General features: G+C 53.5%; 1 protein-coding gene across 2 annotated transcripts in view; it reads left to right on the top strand.

The window, feature by feature from the left end:
- The window catches only part of ACSF3 (acyl-CoA synthetase family member 3), a 41063-nt gene extending 31831 nt beyond the window's left edge, over nucleotides 1–9232 (top strand). For both annotated transcript variants that reach the window (XM_084757880.1, XM_084757881.1), the window contains 3 exons: nucleotides 4166–4300; nucleotides 4650–4761; nucleotides 8807–9232. In XM_084757880.1, coding sequence (XP_084614006.1) covers nucleotides 4166–4300; nucleotides 4650–4761; nucleotides 8807–8924 — 365 coding nt within the window. In that variant the 3' untranslated portion in view covers nucleotides 8925–9232. The remainder of the gene's footprint in view (nucleotides 1–4165; nucleotides 4301–4649; nucleotides 4762–8806) is intronic.
- The last annotated feature ends 5948 nt before the right edge of the window (nucleotides 9233–15180 follow it).

Raw genomic sequence — 15180 nt, 5'->3', positions numbered from 1 at the left:
TCAGACCAAGGAGGCACATTGGCAGGAGGCTAAATCCAGATCAATGCATCCTGACAAATATGTTGTTATAAAAAGTAAAAGTTACTTAACTTGTTTGATGTGCAGTTCAAAATGAAGACTCGTCTTTAACTCCCAGCCCAGCAGCCTGGTGCCTCAGATGCTTGGTGCCTCCTCCTTGCTGTTTGCCTGGCCCCCTGTCTTTAGTTACTGTGGTCCTTGGTAATGGGGTTGCACTGAACAGACAGGGACAAGCTGGAGGGGCCAAAATGGCCTCACACCAACACGTCAAAAGTACAAAGTCAGAGCCGAGTGTGGTGCACGCCTTTAATCCCAGCACTCGGGAGGCAGAGGCAGGTGGATTGCTGTGAGTTCAAGGCCAGTCTTGTCTACAAATCAAGTCCAGGACAGCCAGGGCTACACAGAGAAACCCTGTGTTGAAAAAAAAAAAAGTACAAAGTAAGTGAATTTCTAAGGGATTAGCTCACAGCAGTAAAATAGCAGGAGTCTGTTTGAGACTGTGACATCCAGTGGCCTTCCTATGACAGTCCTAGCCAGGGAGAGGGCAAGAGGGAGGGATGGGAAGGCAAAGGCACACTAGTGTCTAGAGGAAGGAACATGGCAGCCATGAGCAGCTCGAGGATGACTGAGCTGGAGTTCCCAGCTGCCGGTCTCCTGGCAGGACCTCAGGACTCTGGGAGGTACCCCAGCCTTTTCTGAGACAACATGAAGCCTTGTCCCTGAGGGCACAGACAGGTGGGAACTCGGCTGCAGAACACAGAGCTACATGGGCTGACCAGAACAGCCAGGCTCACAGCCACTGAGGCAGCTTGACAGTTAGGCTGCAACTGTGGATTATGGGCCTCAGCCCCATGCCAGTCTGCTTGGCCTTGTCTGCCATGCCACTGAAATACAACCTTGTGATGGCAACATCCCCTTCCTCCCTCCTAGAGACTTGGTGGCCTGAAAGGGCATGGCTACCTACAACTATGCCTTGTGGGTATTGTGAGCAGCACAGCACCCTTTTCTAGAGGCAGCACCCTTCTACTCACACCCATGAAAGGACACCAAGGTAGTAGTCACCTTCTTTCGGACCCAGGAGAAAGCCTACCAGGGCACGGCTCGAATTGTTCTTGTATGGAGTCACTGATGTTCAGCCACATGTCAAGTAAGGACCCAGCATAATGCCCTGGAGCAAAAGCTCCTCAGCCTGTGTGGGTGGCTGGCTGTGGGGAAAACCAGATACTGCTGCTGTCACTCTTGGCAAACACCATCATCGGGACCCCCTCTCAAGCACTCTGAATTCCAGAACTTTATGAGGACATTCGCTGCACCAAGTGTCCGCTCTGTGGCTGGCAGTGCCTGTGTCAGCAGCATTACTGACTTACCTTCAGACCTCCTTGACTTGCTTTCCTTTGTAAGCCTGTGGTGTGGTACCTAGTGATCTGTCCACAAAAGCCACTCTGTGGACAACCATGGCAACCACACCCAGGCTTCCTTCTGCCTGATGCCATCCATGCTGCTTATGGCTCAGACTTTCCTACTGCTTGCAAGCCCTTGACATCTGCATCCTCTGGTGGTCTCTCAGGTGGCCTGGAGAGAGTAGTGGCTGGAACTGCCGCCATACCACACTGCGGATGGCATGGGCCCTGCTCTGGTGGGCGCTGATGGGGGACCAGACTGCAGTGAACATGGCTCTTGAGCAGGATGGACTCCAGTCATCAGCTGAGGGGGCGGCCTGGGCTGGTAGCGTTCCATGTGTTAGCACCTGACCAGGGCACTACAGAAGCCCGGCACTTTCTCATGCTGCCTGGACATAGGCACCAGCTGTAGAGATTTAGATTGTCTCCAAGGCCAAGCACACCCAGTGGCTTGGACTCCTTGGTAGCCTTGTCAGAGCTGTGAGCGTGCCCTGGTGTTGAGGTCTTCCTGACTGCAGGAAATTACAAGCTGTAGGCAGCACGGAATTGGGCAGAGGGAAAACCCAGGTGGGCCTTTCTAGTTATACCTCAGAGGCTTCTATAGACAGGTCATGAGGTAACACCTTGCAGGCTTAGAAAGGATAGCCACGTCAAGGAGTTTGAAGGTAAGATCTAACCAGAGGCTCAATTCTTAACTCCCTTCCCCCAGTAAGGCTACTGACATAGGTGCTGTCCAGCCACAGGGGACACTATGATAGACAGACGCTGGCACCCATCATCCCACACTGTCCCCAAACCACAGACTATGTCAGCCTTCATGCTTATGGCAGCTACTGTCACCATGCATAGGAGGCTTTGCAGGGCTGGTATCCTGAGGACACCAGTGGTCTCATGACAAGTGGTTGCTGTGGAGTGGCACGGCACCCTGGACATCCTCCCACTGGGCCACTGCTCCTAGACACACCCTCCCCTCCAGCCTTTTGCCCAGGGAGCTAGCCATGGGCCCCATCCACAGCATTTCCTCCCTGGGGAGCAATTGCTCTGACTTCCCCAAATGTGTGCTCCTATGCATCACAAGCAAGAAGCAGCCCTCAGACACTGGCAGGGTGAGAACAGGCCAAGCCTGCAATGCCCAGATCTCTTTTCTCAGGAGAGGAAGCAGCATGGGACACAGCCCCAAAGCAAAAAGCCATGTGTGCAAACTCTATCCCAAGCGCTCTCACCAGATCAAACTTTGAGCAGCATGAGACACTGGGAGAGCCACGCTTTGGAACAGCACAGAGGGGGTGTGGAGCCTCGCAGGGGCAGAGGCCAGGCAAGGCAGTGGCTCTGCTGAGCTGCACCTTAGAGTGATGCAGACCTGGGGACAGCATCAGAGCGACTCCTGCTGGGACCCTTAGTGCCTGGAGGCCACCTCACTGTGCAAACTGAGCAACCCGCTTCCCAGGCTGAGGGGCACAGCTGGAGCCAGAGCTACAACAGGAACAGGAAGGGATCAAAGAGGGTCCCCTAGGACTCAGGACAGTCATGTATGCCCTTAGCCCACACCTGAGTCCTTTCCCTTTGGGCAGTACCTGCCCAAGGGACTTACCCTTGTCTGCCACCTGCCACACACAGAACGGCCACACTGGAGAGAGCTGCCCCATGCCAGTCCTGCTCCGGGGCCAGCATCTTCCCCTTCTACCATACAGAAGCCCTGAGCTCACCCAGGCCTCCCATCCATCTTGTTTAATAGACTGGAGTGCGTCCTGCACTGTAAGTCCCAGGGAGTAGTGAGGTGATGGATGGCGCCTTCCCACGTCGGACCGCGTGATGTATAATGAAATATTTATGATTTATTCCAGCTAATAACCCACAGGGAGTGCAGGGAGCGTGTGAACAGACAGCGAGGCCTCGGCGCTGCTGTCAGGGCTGCTGCTGACATCTGCATGCCTACACACAGCCATAATCATGCAAATGTGTGTGCATGGACATGCACACGCACTAATGTGCAGATATACACACCTCCCCCACACCACTGCAGGAGGAAGCCTCGGCTACAAATACAGCCCTGTGCTCTGGCCTGGCGCCTGCTCCTGGCGCTGCCAGTGTGTCTATGGGCATAAAAGCTCACCGGGTCCCAGGTTCCTGTGTGGAAGGAGCAAGTGGGGCAGTTATTTTGCTTAGGGAGAATAGAAAAAAATACTGTAGCTATTTGGGGATAATGGGGATCGAGTGCAGAAGAGCAGAACATTTATCACAGAGCATCCCAGTATTGGAGAGGGGCTGCAAATGACTGCCTGTGGGAGGACAGAGGGCATGTGCATAGGCGTGGGGCACTGCACGAGGGAGCCCAGCCTGTCTGTGGGGCAGCGCTTGTGCTTTCCTGGGGTGGTTCACCCTGAGACGGGGTTAAAGCTGCCAACTGTTTGCTGCTCTGTTTTGAAAATGTCACACACCGTTTCTGATTTCTGTGACAGAAACATGGCCAACACTGGCTTGAGTTTGGGGTATTTACAGGGCCCAGTAGGTTCCTAGCATGGCATGGGTTCTGGTGGGCTCCACTCCCGCCGCTGGCTGCAGGGCGGGGTGCCAGTGTCATAGCATAGAGAATGGACAGAGGGTCACGTGCGTCAGAGACAGCCCCCATGGGAAGCCTTCGCAGGCCTGGACACTGGGACTCTGTGGGTGAGAGTCAGGAGCACCAAGGTCTGCTGCAACCAGATGCCCCGGATTGCCCAGAGGAAACACAGAAACCCCTTTTCCAGGAGACACCGCCGTGTTCAAGGATGATAGGTACTGGATCCGAGGGCGCACATCAGTGGACATCATCAAGACTGGAGGCTATAAAGTCAGCGCCCTGGAGATCGAGCGGCACCTGCTGGCCCACCCCAGCATCACAGGTGAGGGAAGGACCCTCTTCCGCCTGCTGGTAGGGATCTTGTGAAACGTGTTTCTGCTCCCTCCGTCCCCTGCACACAGGACCCTGATGGCAATCTCAAGCTGTGCCTGCTGCACCAGAGTGGCCTCCGGGCCTGGCCAGAATGTGCACTGCTCTGTGGGTCAGGCAAGAGCAGGCTGAGCCCCTGGGGACACTTCCCATTCCCGTGAGGGTCACTCCCACAGGTTGCCCCAGGGCTTGGGCACTGCAGCTAACTGCTGGGCATTACTCACACGTTCTTGAGTGCTCTTCAGCCCATCGTGGTCATCAGGGCATTCCCAGGTGTCCTCAGCCTGTTCTGCTGTCCCCAGATGTGGCTGTGATTGGAGTTCCAGACATGACATGGGGCCAGCGAGTCACAGCTGTGGTAGCCCTTCAGGAAGGACACTCGCTTTCCCACAGTGATCTCAAGGAGTGGGCCAGGTAGGGCTAAAGGGACTGTCCCGGCTTCTGGGGGGTTGGGAGGCTGGGAAGGGCCTGTCCTGGAACTGGGAGGCTGGGGTGGACCATTCTGGACTTTGGGAGTGGGGAGGAAGGAGCCGAGAAGATCAGCAGTGTGGCCCTTGGTGAGTTCTGTCGTCCCTTGGGGAGTACAGGCCTGGGAGCAGCAGGGGCCTCCGCCTGCAGTAGTAGACTGAGGCGGAGATGTTTGCCTGACACAGAAGCAGATGTTTTGGTATCAAACTTATAGAAAACCCCAAAGTATTGTGAGGCTGAGGACCCCAGGAAAGTGCCTAGTAACCTCCCTATCCTGCCAGTGGTGCACAGCCTGCCACAAAGCGGCCTGGGTGCCGCAGCCTTTCTGTTTCTGCCTTGAGGGTGGCCTAGGTGCCCCACACCTTACCCATAGCCCTGTGGCCTTTGCCCGCAGCTCCCTTCTCAGACCCAGGGTGCGAGCTTTTCCATCCCTTTCACCTGTGGTTGCTTGTCTCTAGGTTTTTTGTTTTTTGAGACAGGTTGCTCTGTGTAGTTCTGGCTATCTTAGGACCCTCTCTGTAGACCAGGCTGGCCCCAAACTCATGAGATCCACTTGCCTCTGCCTCTCGAGTGCTGGGATTAAAGGAGTCCGCCACCACTGCCACCACACTATACTGGCATTCTGGCGCCCCCCCCCCCACATTCTTTGTGTTAGACTCCAGTTTCTCTCAGCCCCTGGTGATTTCTGATATCCTCCCAGGATTCATAGGACAGAAGGGGGCGGCACTGGGACCCTCACAGCCTCCACTGTGGCCCATAAGGACACCTCTGGGTTCCTTCTTTCAAATCTGAGTTCTCTCTGCTCTGCTGTGTCTCCTCCTGCCCCCACCTCCTCCCGCCCTGACTCGCCTTCTCCTCAGCATAAGACTATTTTTGGCTCGGGCCAACAAGACTTCACAAACAGCAGGAGTCCTTGTTTCATCAGGGGCCGCACAGCTGGGCAATTACCGATTCCCCTGGATTTGCAAAATCACAGTTGGAGCTCCGTAGCTTAGCAAAGGCAACAGTCTGCTTGGCCGGTTGCTGCTTTGATTAAACAATTACTTTTTTGAGAAGAAAAACACCCAGGCATCCTCTGCCGAGAGCCACAGTAGTTTCTGGATGGAGGTCTTCATTGGACTGAACTCCTCAAGCCACACCTGTGCCCATGCTACAACTCTGTGGCTCCTACACTCTGAGTGTGTCCCCTCAGGGCCTGTCTCCCAGGCTGAGGTCAGGCTTGGTTATTCAGGCTCATGGTGCGGTATGAAGACCCTAAACCAGGGAGCTGAGGTTTGGCACGTCCTGGGAATTGTAGCTGTGTGGAACAGGACAGTGCAAGGAAGATTGCAGGACACTGCTGAGCCAAGATGCAGCCTGTCCTAAGGGAACTGCTGGCCCCTCCGATTTCTCTTCCCACCAGTTGTTTCTTGTGGTTGGGAGACCTAAGGGGATATCCCCGTGGTAGCCCCCGCCCCCCCCCCCCCACTCCCTAGAGTGTCCCAAGCTTCCTGGCGCTTGTGCTGTGAGGACATCTGCAAGGAAAGGCCTTGAGGTCCAGGTGATCCTCAGCCTTACGTGACATCCAAGTCCATGCCTGATGGATGCTGCTTGCTGCTGGCGATGCACACGTTCTCCCTCAGAGCCCTGCTGGCCATGCTGGCCCAGGCCACAGTGCTGTGCTGTCCAGCTGCCATTAAAGGAGAGAGGCGACTGGGAAGATTCTGAAGGTGCAGCTGGCTAAGAAGAGTTCCAGAAGGAGACAGTGTCTGGAGAGGACACTAACAAAGAAAGAACCAAATCGTCTCCGTATTGATCGAAAGGGAAAGCTGGGCACAGTGACACACACCTGTGACTTAAGCACTTGGGTGGCTGACGCAGGATTGTCAAGAGTTCAACCCAGTCTTGGCTACATAGCAAGTTCAAGGCCAGCCTGAGCTATGAGATGAGAAAGAGGGAGATTCAGGAAGGAGCAGAGAGAACCCAGGTATCACTGTTAGCCATAGAGGTGTGACCTCACAGCCACCCGGTGTTCCTCAGGAGGTCCACACGGCCTCAAATGTGTTGTCCTTGTAGCTGATAGTACCAATGACATGCATAAATTACCAGAACTGACCCAAAGCCAGAGCTGAAGAGCTCTGTGTCTATGAAGCTGAGTTCTCAGCTAAAAACCCTTACCATTAAAACAGCCAGGCTCAGAAGCCTCTGGCAGCAGATGATACCAAGAGCCTCAGGGGGACACTTCCCAAAGTGCACACAAGCCCATTTCAGAGAGAGAGACACTCCCAGATGACTTCATGGGACCCACGACCCTGCTACGAACCAGACAAGAAACCAGACCAGCTTCCTGTCAGGCAGACAAAATGCTTAACCAAATGCTGGAAATTAGGTCCTATTCACAAAAGAGCCAACACATCATGATCGTGTGGCATTTATACCAGAAATGTGAGGTTAAACATTCAAAAATCCGTCCCTGTGGCGTGCCGTGTTTACAGAGTGAAAGCCTTGCAGTCATTTCAGTAGACACGGGAAGCACATTTCTAGATGCCATTTGCGGGAACTGTCAGCAGGAGCAGAGAAGAAACATGCCCATGCTGAGGCAGGGGCTCTGAGGACCACCACTATCGGGACTGGACGTTTCCTCCTGTGTTCAAGAGCAAGCACCCACTACCACCTCTTTCCAGTCCCACCCAGACACTAATGGGGCCAGAAGTCCAGGCAGTGGCCGTGCTGTCAGGACCACTGTGCTGTGCCTCTCTGTCTGGGGCTGGGTGCCAGCTGGTCACTTCAGCCCATTATAGAGTTTTGTGCGGAATCCCCACATTACACTGCACAGTGGGCCTCCCTGTAAAAGCCTGCCCCATTTCTACACATGGAAATACACAGGCCAGGTAAAGTTAACAGGACAAAAGGAGAAAGATGGAGGCACCTGAAAGAACAGGGACCAAGAGCTAAGTAGAGGGGAGGGGTGGGAATCCCCTGTAGGAATCTCCAAGAGGAGCCTTTGGGTTAAAATCAGAGCCGAGAGACACAGTCCGCATGTGTGGAGAAGCAATGCTCAAGTGCCAGGGCGCCCCAGACACAGCTCTGCTGGGAAGTCTGGCCAGTCACTGCAATGACTTCAGGAAGCTGTCACAGAAGTCATCAGTGCCAGGCACGGTGGTGCACACCTCTCATCCAACACTCAGGAGGCAGAGGCAGGCGGATCACTGTGAGTTCAAGGCCAGCCTGGTCTACAAAGTGAGTCCAGGATAGCCAGGGCTACACAGAGACACTCTATCTCTAAAAAACAAAAAAATCAACACAAGAAGCCATCAGCATCTGCAGGTTTGTGGCCTAAATGCTGCTGGAATGGGTTCAGGTGGGGACAAAATGTGACATAGAAGGCCCTGAGTCTGAAAACTGCATCCGAAGTAAAAAGCATGTGAAACCCTGGAAGTGTCACTTACAGCGCTGGGAAAATCAAGACCAGCTGGTCTCCGGTCAGTGGGTGCTGCCACTCCAGGCTTTGCACACAATCTCTGGTGGGGTTGTTCATGCAACAGAACAGGAGACCGGCTGCGGGGTCTCACCCCTACTCAGTGCCCTCTGACAAGCAGAACAGGACCAAAAAGAATGTCCCCCTGAATTCTGGTAGTGGCCCAAAAGCTGCTTCTCTAGAGTTGACTGTGCTTGTCACCTACAGGAGCCAGTTTGCTTGCCAGAGTCACCTTTGGAGGGGATGGCGGTAGGCAAGTGTGGGGTCTATCCCAGGGCAGGGAGACACCAGGCTGGAGGAGCAGAGCAGGGGCCTCGCCCTCACCTTCTTTGCATTTCCCTAGTTCCCTCCACTCCATGTGTCCCCACCCATGTCACCCTGCTGCCTCCAACATGACTATGCAGGCCTTGAAGCCAGCGGAAAGAGGACGGTCCTCCTTCAAAAGGATGACCCCACACAGCTTCTGGGTGTGTCAGGCGCCTGTGTTCCGGTGGGGAGGGCTGCACTCGTCTCAGGCTGTGCTTGTCTCTGCAGAGGCCTCCTGGCCCCCTATGCTGTGCCTTCCGAGCTCCTGCTGGTGGAGGAGCTCCCGCGGAACCAGATGGGCAAGGTGAATAAGAAGGAGCTGCTCAAGCAGTTCTACCCCTCATGACCGGAGGGGCCAGCCAGGCCAAGGCCAGAGGACAGCATCCCTGACGATCATGTGCTGTGGGCCTCACACAGGTCCAGAGACCCTTAGATGCAACCCCCGCCCCTGCAATCAGGATGACCAGAATCAGAACCACTGGGCTGAGATCGCCAAGCGAGGCTTCCCAAGCCCGTGCTGATTGTCCGCGTTCAGGTGACCCTGACCGCTACTGTGTGCTCAGCTCTCCAGTGCCCAAGGCTGCTGGCTCTCCTAAGGGCAGGTCCCAGAGAGTCAGAAGTGACACTGAGAAAAGAGATGAAATAAAGACAGAAGACATGTGCCTGTTTCCTGACTGACCTCCAAGTTGTGTGTCTGTAGTCACACACTTCCAACAGCCGTCACAGCTCCCAGCCCACACAGGATGGCAGGGTGGAGCCTACAGCGCCCCAGACCAGGATTCCTGCTGCTGGAGCTATTGTGTGTGTGTGTGGTAGAACATACTAAGTCCTTATAGCTACCCAAGGCGATCATCAAATGGTCCTGAAGCTTCTCTTCCTTGACTTTGTCTCACCCTGATTTAGGGTCTTTCTGATCTTCTGTGTCTCTCGTTTGTTGCCTTCTTCTCAGACCTCTTCCTACTCTGCTCCTGGAAGCTTCCCTGACTCATCCTCCAGGCCCCAACGCCTTAGATGTCCTGCCAGCCCTCAGGCCACGTGGAGAAACAGCTCTCGCGCTCTCTCTCTCTCTCTCTCTCTCTCTCTCTCTCTCTCTCTCTCTCTCTCTCTCTCTCTCTCTCCCTCCCTCTCCCTCCCTCTCTCCCTCTCCCTCTCTCTTCCTTCCCCCCTCCCTTTTTCCCTCCCTCCCTCTGGGGCCACTGACAGCTGGCCCTGTACTCACTTGTGGCCCTCAGCAATCTGCAGACATCAAACAAGAGCCAGCAGTAAGCAGGAGTAATGAATGGGGCCTCTGACATTGCCACAGGCAACCCTACAGGGCCTGATAGAGCTCTGGGCTAGCCTGGACTATAATTTGTTGAAAGGTAGATGTTCTGGCCCCAGAAACCAGAATGCTTCAGGAGTTGTTGCATGTCTGGGCCTCCCAGAGGACCCTCATAGAGTCCATTGTGTGATCCCTAGGGGCAGGGGCAGGATCCCCAGAGAATACCCGTGGGAGCCACCCTGTGCCACCCCTGTCTGCAGCATCACCCTGTGTCGGCCCATCTTGCTCATGGAAACGCCACAGCTGCTACTGGATCCAAGTCCTGGAGTCAGCGCAAAACAGCCTCAGGAATGGGGGAGGAGAGGGTGACTTTAAGCCATCACCATGGCCTAAGCAAGGTTGACTTTGTATGTTGGTAGCAGAAAGGAAGAGAGCCACTGTGAAGGTTTCCCCGTGGTCAGAGGTCCCCTTGATAGGCCATGGCCACAGGTAGCTGCAGGAGCTTAGGCTCTTACCCTCCCAGCAGCCCTTACATTGCCTTCCCGGTCCCTGGCTTCTCTGACTGCCTTCTGTGTCACCCCTGCAGTAGCCAGAGTCACCTGGAGCTTACCTTCCAAAGCAGTTATCCCAGGCCTCAGTCCTCAAGTTTTCAGAAGGCGAACTCACAGTGTCACGGGAGGAGGTGCCCCATGCTAGGCACACCTGCTGTGCTGTATACCTGGGAGCAGGGGGCCAGCCATCCTCCTGGTGAACTGAGCCTGAGAAGACAGCAGGGAGGCTGAAGGGCACCGGTCCCTGTAGTGCCCCACGTTGTCATTGGTAATGCAGATTTCTGGAGCCCTAATGTGGCCCATGATAGTGAAAGAAGCCATGGGACTGTTGTGTAAACCTGAAGCTGCAGGCTACACCAGCTCAGATAGCTATAAGGAATGAAGAATAAGATCAACTTAGCCGCAGATCTGTGCCTCCCTGCATGTCCCCTGCTTACACACACACACACACACACACACACACACACACACACACACACACACACACACGTCTCTCTTGCTCTCTCTGCCCAGAGTGGGAAACATCCATTGTTGTGATCATCTCGATCCTATGGGTGCAGAGCCAGTGGCTCTTGTAGAGCCTTCAACACCCAAGAAGTCTCAGTTCCCCACTATCTGGGACCCAGGTCCTTGATGTTGGTCCCTGTAGTTGTTTCCCCATTGTGCCCATGAGCAGGAGGTCAGAGCCACCTCCACATGCCCTAGTAGAGCTGAGTGCCCTCGCTAACATCCACCGTGTGGTCAATTTAGCTCAGCAAATAGATCGATATCAAATTATCTCGATTCACCTTCATAACTCTTAAGCGAGCCACAATGGAGGGAGACAGGGTCACTGGAAATAAATAGCCGTGAAAGCCCTCTGTGATCTATCACCTGAAGACAGTCGCAGCGTCCTGCGCCAGCTGCTGACACGGTCGTTAATAAAGCCCAGGAAAGCGCTGTCAGCTACAGTGAAGGATAGCCACAGGTCAGGCACGGGGACCTGCCTCATAGTGGCAGGGTACACCATGCAGCCACTTGCGACCTGAGCCCTTCTCAGAGGTGGCAGTGGGTACTGCAAAGCAGACACTCCGGACGCCCCTGTCTGTGGGTGCTCCTTGCACACTGAGGGGAGCACCGCTGCCTGTTGTACAGGTAAAGCAACTGAGTTGGAGAGTGGTTGTCATATCCCAGAGAGGAAGGACTAAGGTGCGGGCTACACTGCTCAGGTCCAGAGCCCTTGACCTTCTGGCTCCGTCTATCCTGGCCGCCTCTCTGGAGTGCCTCTCGCCTCTCCCCAGCCTGCCTACAGCATTGGTGTGTGCGTATGTGGTACACACAGACGCTTGTGTAGTTGAGGCTGGCCCCTCTCTGCACTGTCACAAGTGACCATGTTTGTGTTTGGGATTCTGACAGGAGTCTTCCTGTCACGTGAGATGCTCAGCTATAGGCCCAGACCAGGCTCAGCTGAGCCAGGCACATCTGCATGCTCCATCTTCGGTGGCCCTTCCCCCACCTCACTGGATCTCTACAGAAGCACAAAGCTTGCAGGGTAGAGCCCCTGATGGAAGCACGATAGACCGTTGACCAGTGACCTTCCTCCCAGTCTGTGAGGGCTCCCCCACCTCCACCCCCAGTAAACCACCAGCAACAGCCAGCTGCCACACCACCAGTGCCTGAGCCGCACCTCCACAGTGCCTGCTCTAAGAGGAATGAGGACAGCACTCCACCAGGCTGGCTGGACTGTGCACACATGCATACATACATAAAACACGTGTTCATATGGGTCTACAGACAACACAGTTCTGATCTCAGAAATGCCCATGGAATGAAATGCCAGCTGCCTCAAGAGGCTCCAGTAGCCATAGATGTTCTGGAGGAAGGTGCCTGGGGCCCTGCGATTCCTGCTAAGTTGTGGGCTCCGCAGAGCAGCACTAGTTCTGCATTGACCCTGCATGAGGACACCTGTCCCTGTCCCAGAACAACAAGCCTGGCCAATGCAGAGGAGAGCCGCTCCTTAAAGGACATTTTAAACACTGTGGAAGGACAGGAGAAAAGAGTGCCTGACCCTGCGTGCTCCCCCTACCAGTTGACTGACTAGGGGGTACATGCTATTTTTCCGCTTTGATCGTCTTCAAGAAGTGAAACCCATGGGGCTGGAGAGGGCTCAGTGGTTGAGAGCACGGGCTGCTTTCCAGAGGTCCCAGCCTCAACTCCAGCACCCACATGGCAGCTCACAGCTATCTAATTCCATTTCAAGGGGAAACAATGCTGTCTTCTGGCCTCTTTGGGCACAAGGCATGCATATATGTTGTCCACAGGTATACACGCAGGCCAACACTCTTCATGAAACATATATAAAATTAAAGTGAAATCCAGACTTTGCTGGCGACATGGAGACCCAGCTGGGTTTGTGGGTGGAACATTCTTAAGTCGGCTGCACCTCTGCCTTGGAAAAGATGGCTAGTGTTCTGAGTGCTCGCTGAGTGATCCCGCCACTGAGCACTCTCTACCATTCTGGGATGAACCCAGCACCCCAAGGAAGGGCTCATCCATACTTGAATCCAGCATGTCTTTATAAAAGCAAGCTTCTCCGTAGCCTCCAGGAGGGAGTAGGGGAATTAGTAGGCCAACATGTCTAACCAGCAAGTGAAAATATTAGATGTTGAGCACTTAAGGATGAATTCTAATCAATGATGTTAGGCTCGAGGTTTTAGAACAAAGGCAAGATGGCCTGGGCCAAGAAGTCTGGCCCTTCTCTTCTGACCAGGAGCCCTCACTTTCAAAAGCCCTCAAAAAACACCGGACAAAGACACTAGGAAGTTCCGGATTCCAAAGTGACCCATGGACCTAAGGCCCACTTACAGGGCCCTAAACTCACCAGATAAGGCTGCAACACGAGTGCCTACCATCACGTCACGACCCCTCCCGCCCCACGTGCCTTCCCTACCCCAACCCAGCCTTTTGACTTCACTGGCCCTCCTGTGAGGTTGGTGAACCCACCTGAGAGCTGCCCCAATAAACCTGCCTTTTTACTATATATAAATTTGGCTCGATTCAATTTATTATGTCAGTGGAGAAGCCATTCAATGACAGGAAAGACAGTTGGCACTGAGTGTCGGGTGACTATCTTTTGAGGGCTGTTTGGGAATGAATGTTGAAGGAAAAGTCACTGCAGCCTTTGTGCAGCTGGAGCCCTTGGAGACGGCTGGGCATGTGGCTTACTCGGCAGAGTGCATATCTACCATACACAAGCCGTGGGCTTGATCCGCCTTAATGCAAGGTAAAACCAAACAAGCATGGTGGTGCATGTATGCCTGTAATTCCAGTACTTGGGGGGTGGAGGCAGGAGGATTGCTGTGAGTTCAAGGCTAGCAGACTCTGTCGCAAAAGGGGGAGGGGAGAAAAATAAAACAGTCCTAGCTGATTTTATTGTACCTTAAAATTTTAAATACGAAAACAAAGATGAGTGTGGTGGTGCACACCTTTAATCCCAGCACTCGGAAGGCAGAGGCAGGTGGATCGCTGTGAGTTCCAGGCCAGCCTGGTCTACAAAGTGAGTCCAGGACAGCCAGGACTGTTACACAGAGAAACCCTGTCTCAAAAAACCTAAAAAAAACAAAAACAAACAAACAACAATTGGCTGTAATTTGGCCTTATTATTCTTTGTTATATGTAACTATCGTTCATGGTATTTGGGATTTTTTTTTTTTTTTTTTTGAGACAAGTTTTCTCTGTGTAGCCTTGACTGTCCTGGACTCGCTTTGTAGACCAGGCTGGCCTCGAACTCACAGCGATCCACCTGCCTCTGCCTCCCAAATGCTGGGATTAAAGGCTTGTGCCACCATGCCCGGCTCATTCTTGGTGTTTTTTGTAGGTAGATGATAGATAGATAGATAGTATTCCTTTAAATTATCATTGTAACCTAGATATTTATTCTGTTTGTTCCTATTTATAATTGTGGGTTTTGTAGTGCGGCTGTGGTTAGGTTTGTTCTGAATAGAAACTTCACAGATTTATTGTTAAATATGCTGGTGAAGATAGCCTTATTAACCCTGTGTAAAAATTTAAATGTTCCCTTATGGAAACCCAGTACTTTGTGAGCTAATTTAAATACGTAAATTTGGGGCTGGAGAGATGGCTCCACAGCTAAGAGCACTTGTTCTTGCAAAGGGCCCAGCTTCAGTGTGTGTGTGTGTGTTTGTGTGTGTGTGTGTGTGTGTGTGTGTGCGCGTGTGTGTGTGTGTGCACCCACGCAGAATTACTCTGTCGGTTCTGACTGTGACTCGGCAGGGTCCTATTTCCAGTTCTAAAACCCAGAAGGCTCTGAAAAACAATGTTGTTTGGGTTTTGTTTTAGTGTTTTTGTTTCCTGCAAACTCATTCCTAAAGAAATCTGAGTTGAACGTCTGAGGCTCCATCTGGTCCTGGGCCCCACTTGGTGAGAATCTTTGCAAGTCATGCTGGGAGCTACAGTTGGCTCTGGAAACAACCCCAGACCCTGCTGGGTGTCACGTACCAGGTGTCGAATGTGCCTCTAAGACAACTGAAAGTTCAGGCTCTGACACACTTCTTGCCGTGGGTTTTGGATGCAGAATGCATCCTTGAATCTGAGGGTTTGCAGGGTAATAAACTTCCTTCTGAGACCTCATGACCTCTGAGCTGGGGAGGAGCTCACACGGGGTATCTGGCTCCAGATTCCACTTCCTAAGGGCCAAGGACTTAGAATTCCCACCCTCTCTCTCTCTCTCCCTCTTTCTGTCTCTGTCTGCCTCTCTCTCTCTCTCTCTCTCTCTCTCTCTCTTTCTGTCT

Source organism: Acomys minous (assembly GCF_964271855.1).
Source record: "Acomys minous genome assembly, chromosome: 14".
Classification (NCBI taxonomy): Eukaryota; Metazoa; Chordata; class Mammalia; order Rodentia; family Muridae; genus Acomys; species Acomys minous.
Note: the sequence above shows the minus strand (reverse complement) of the source record. Positions and strands in the feature narration are given on the sequence as shown.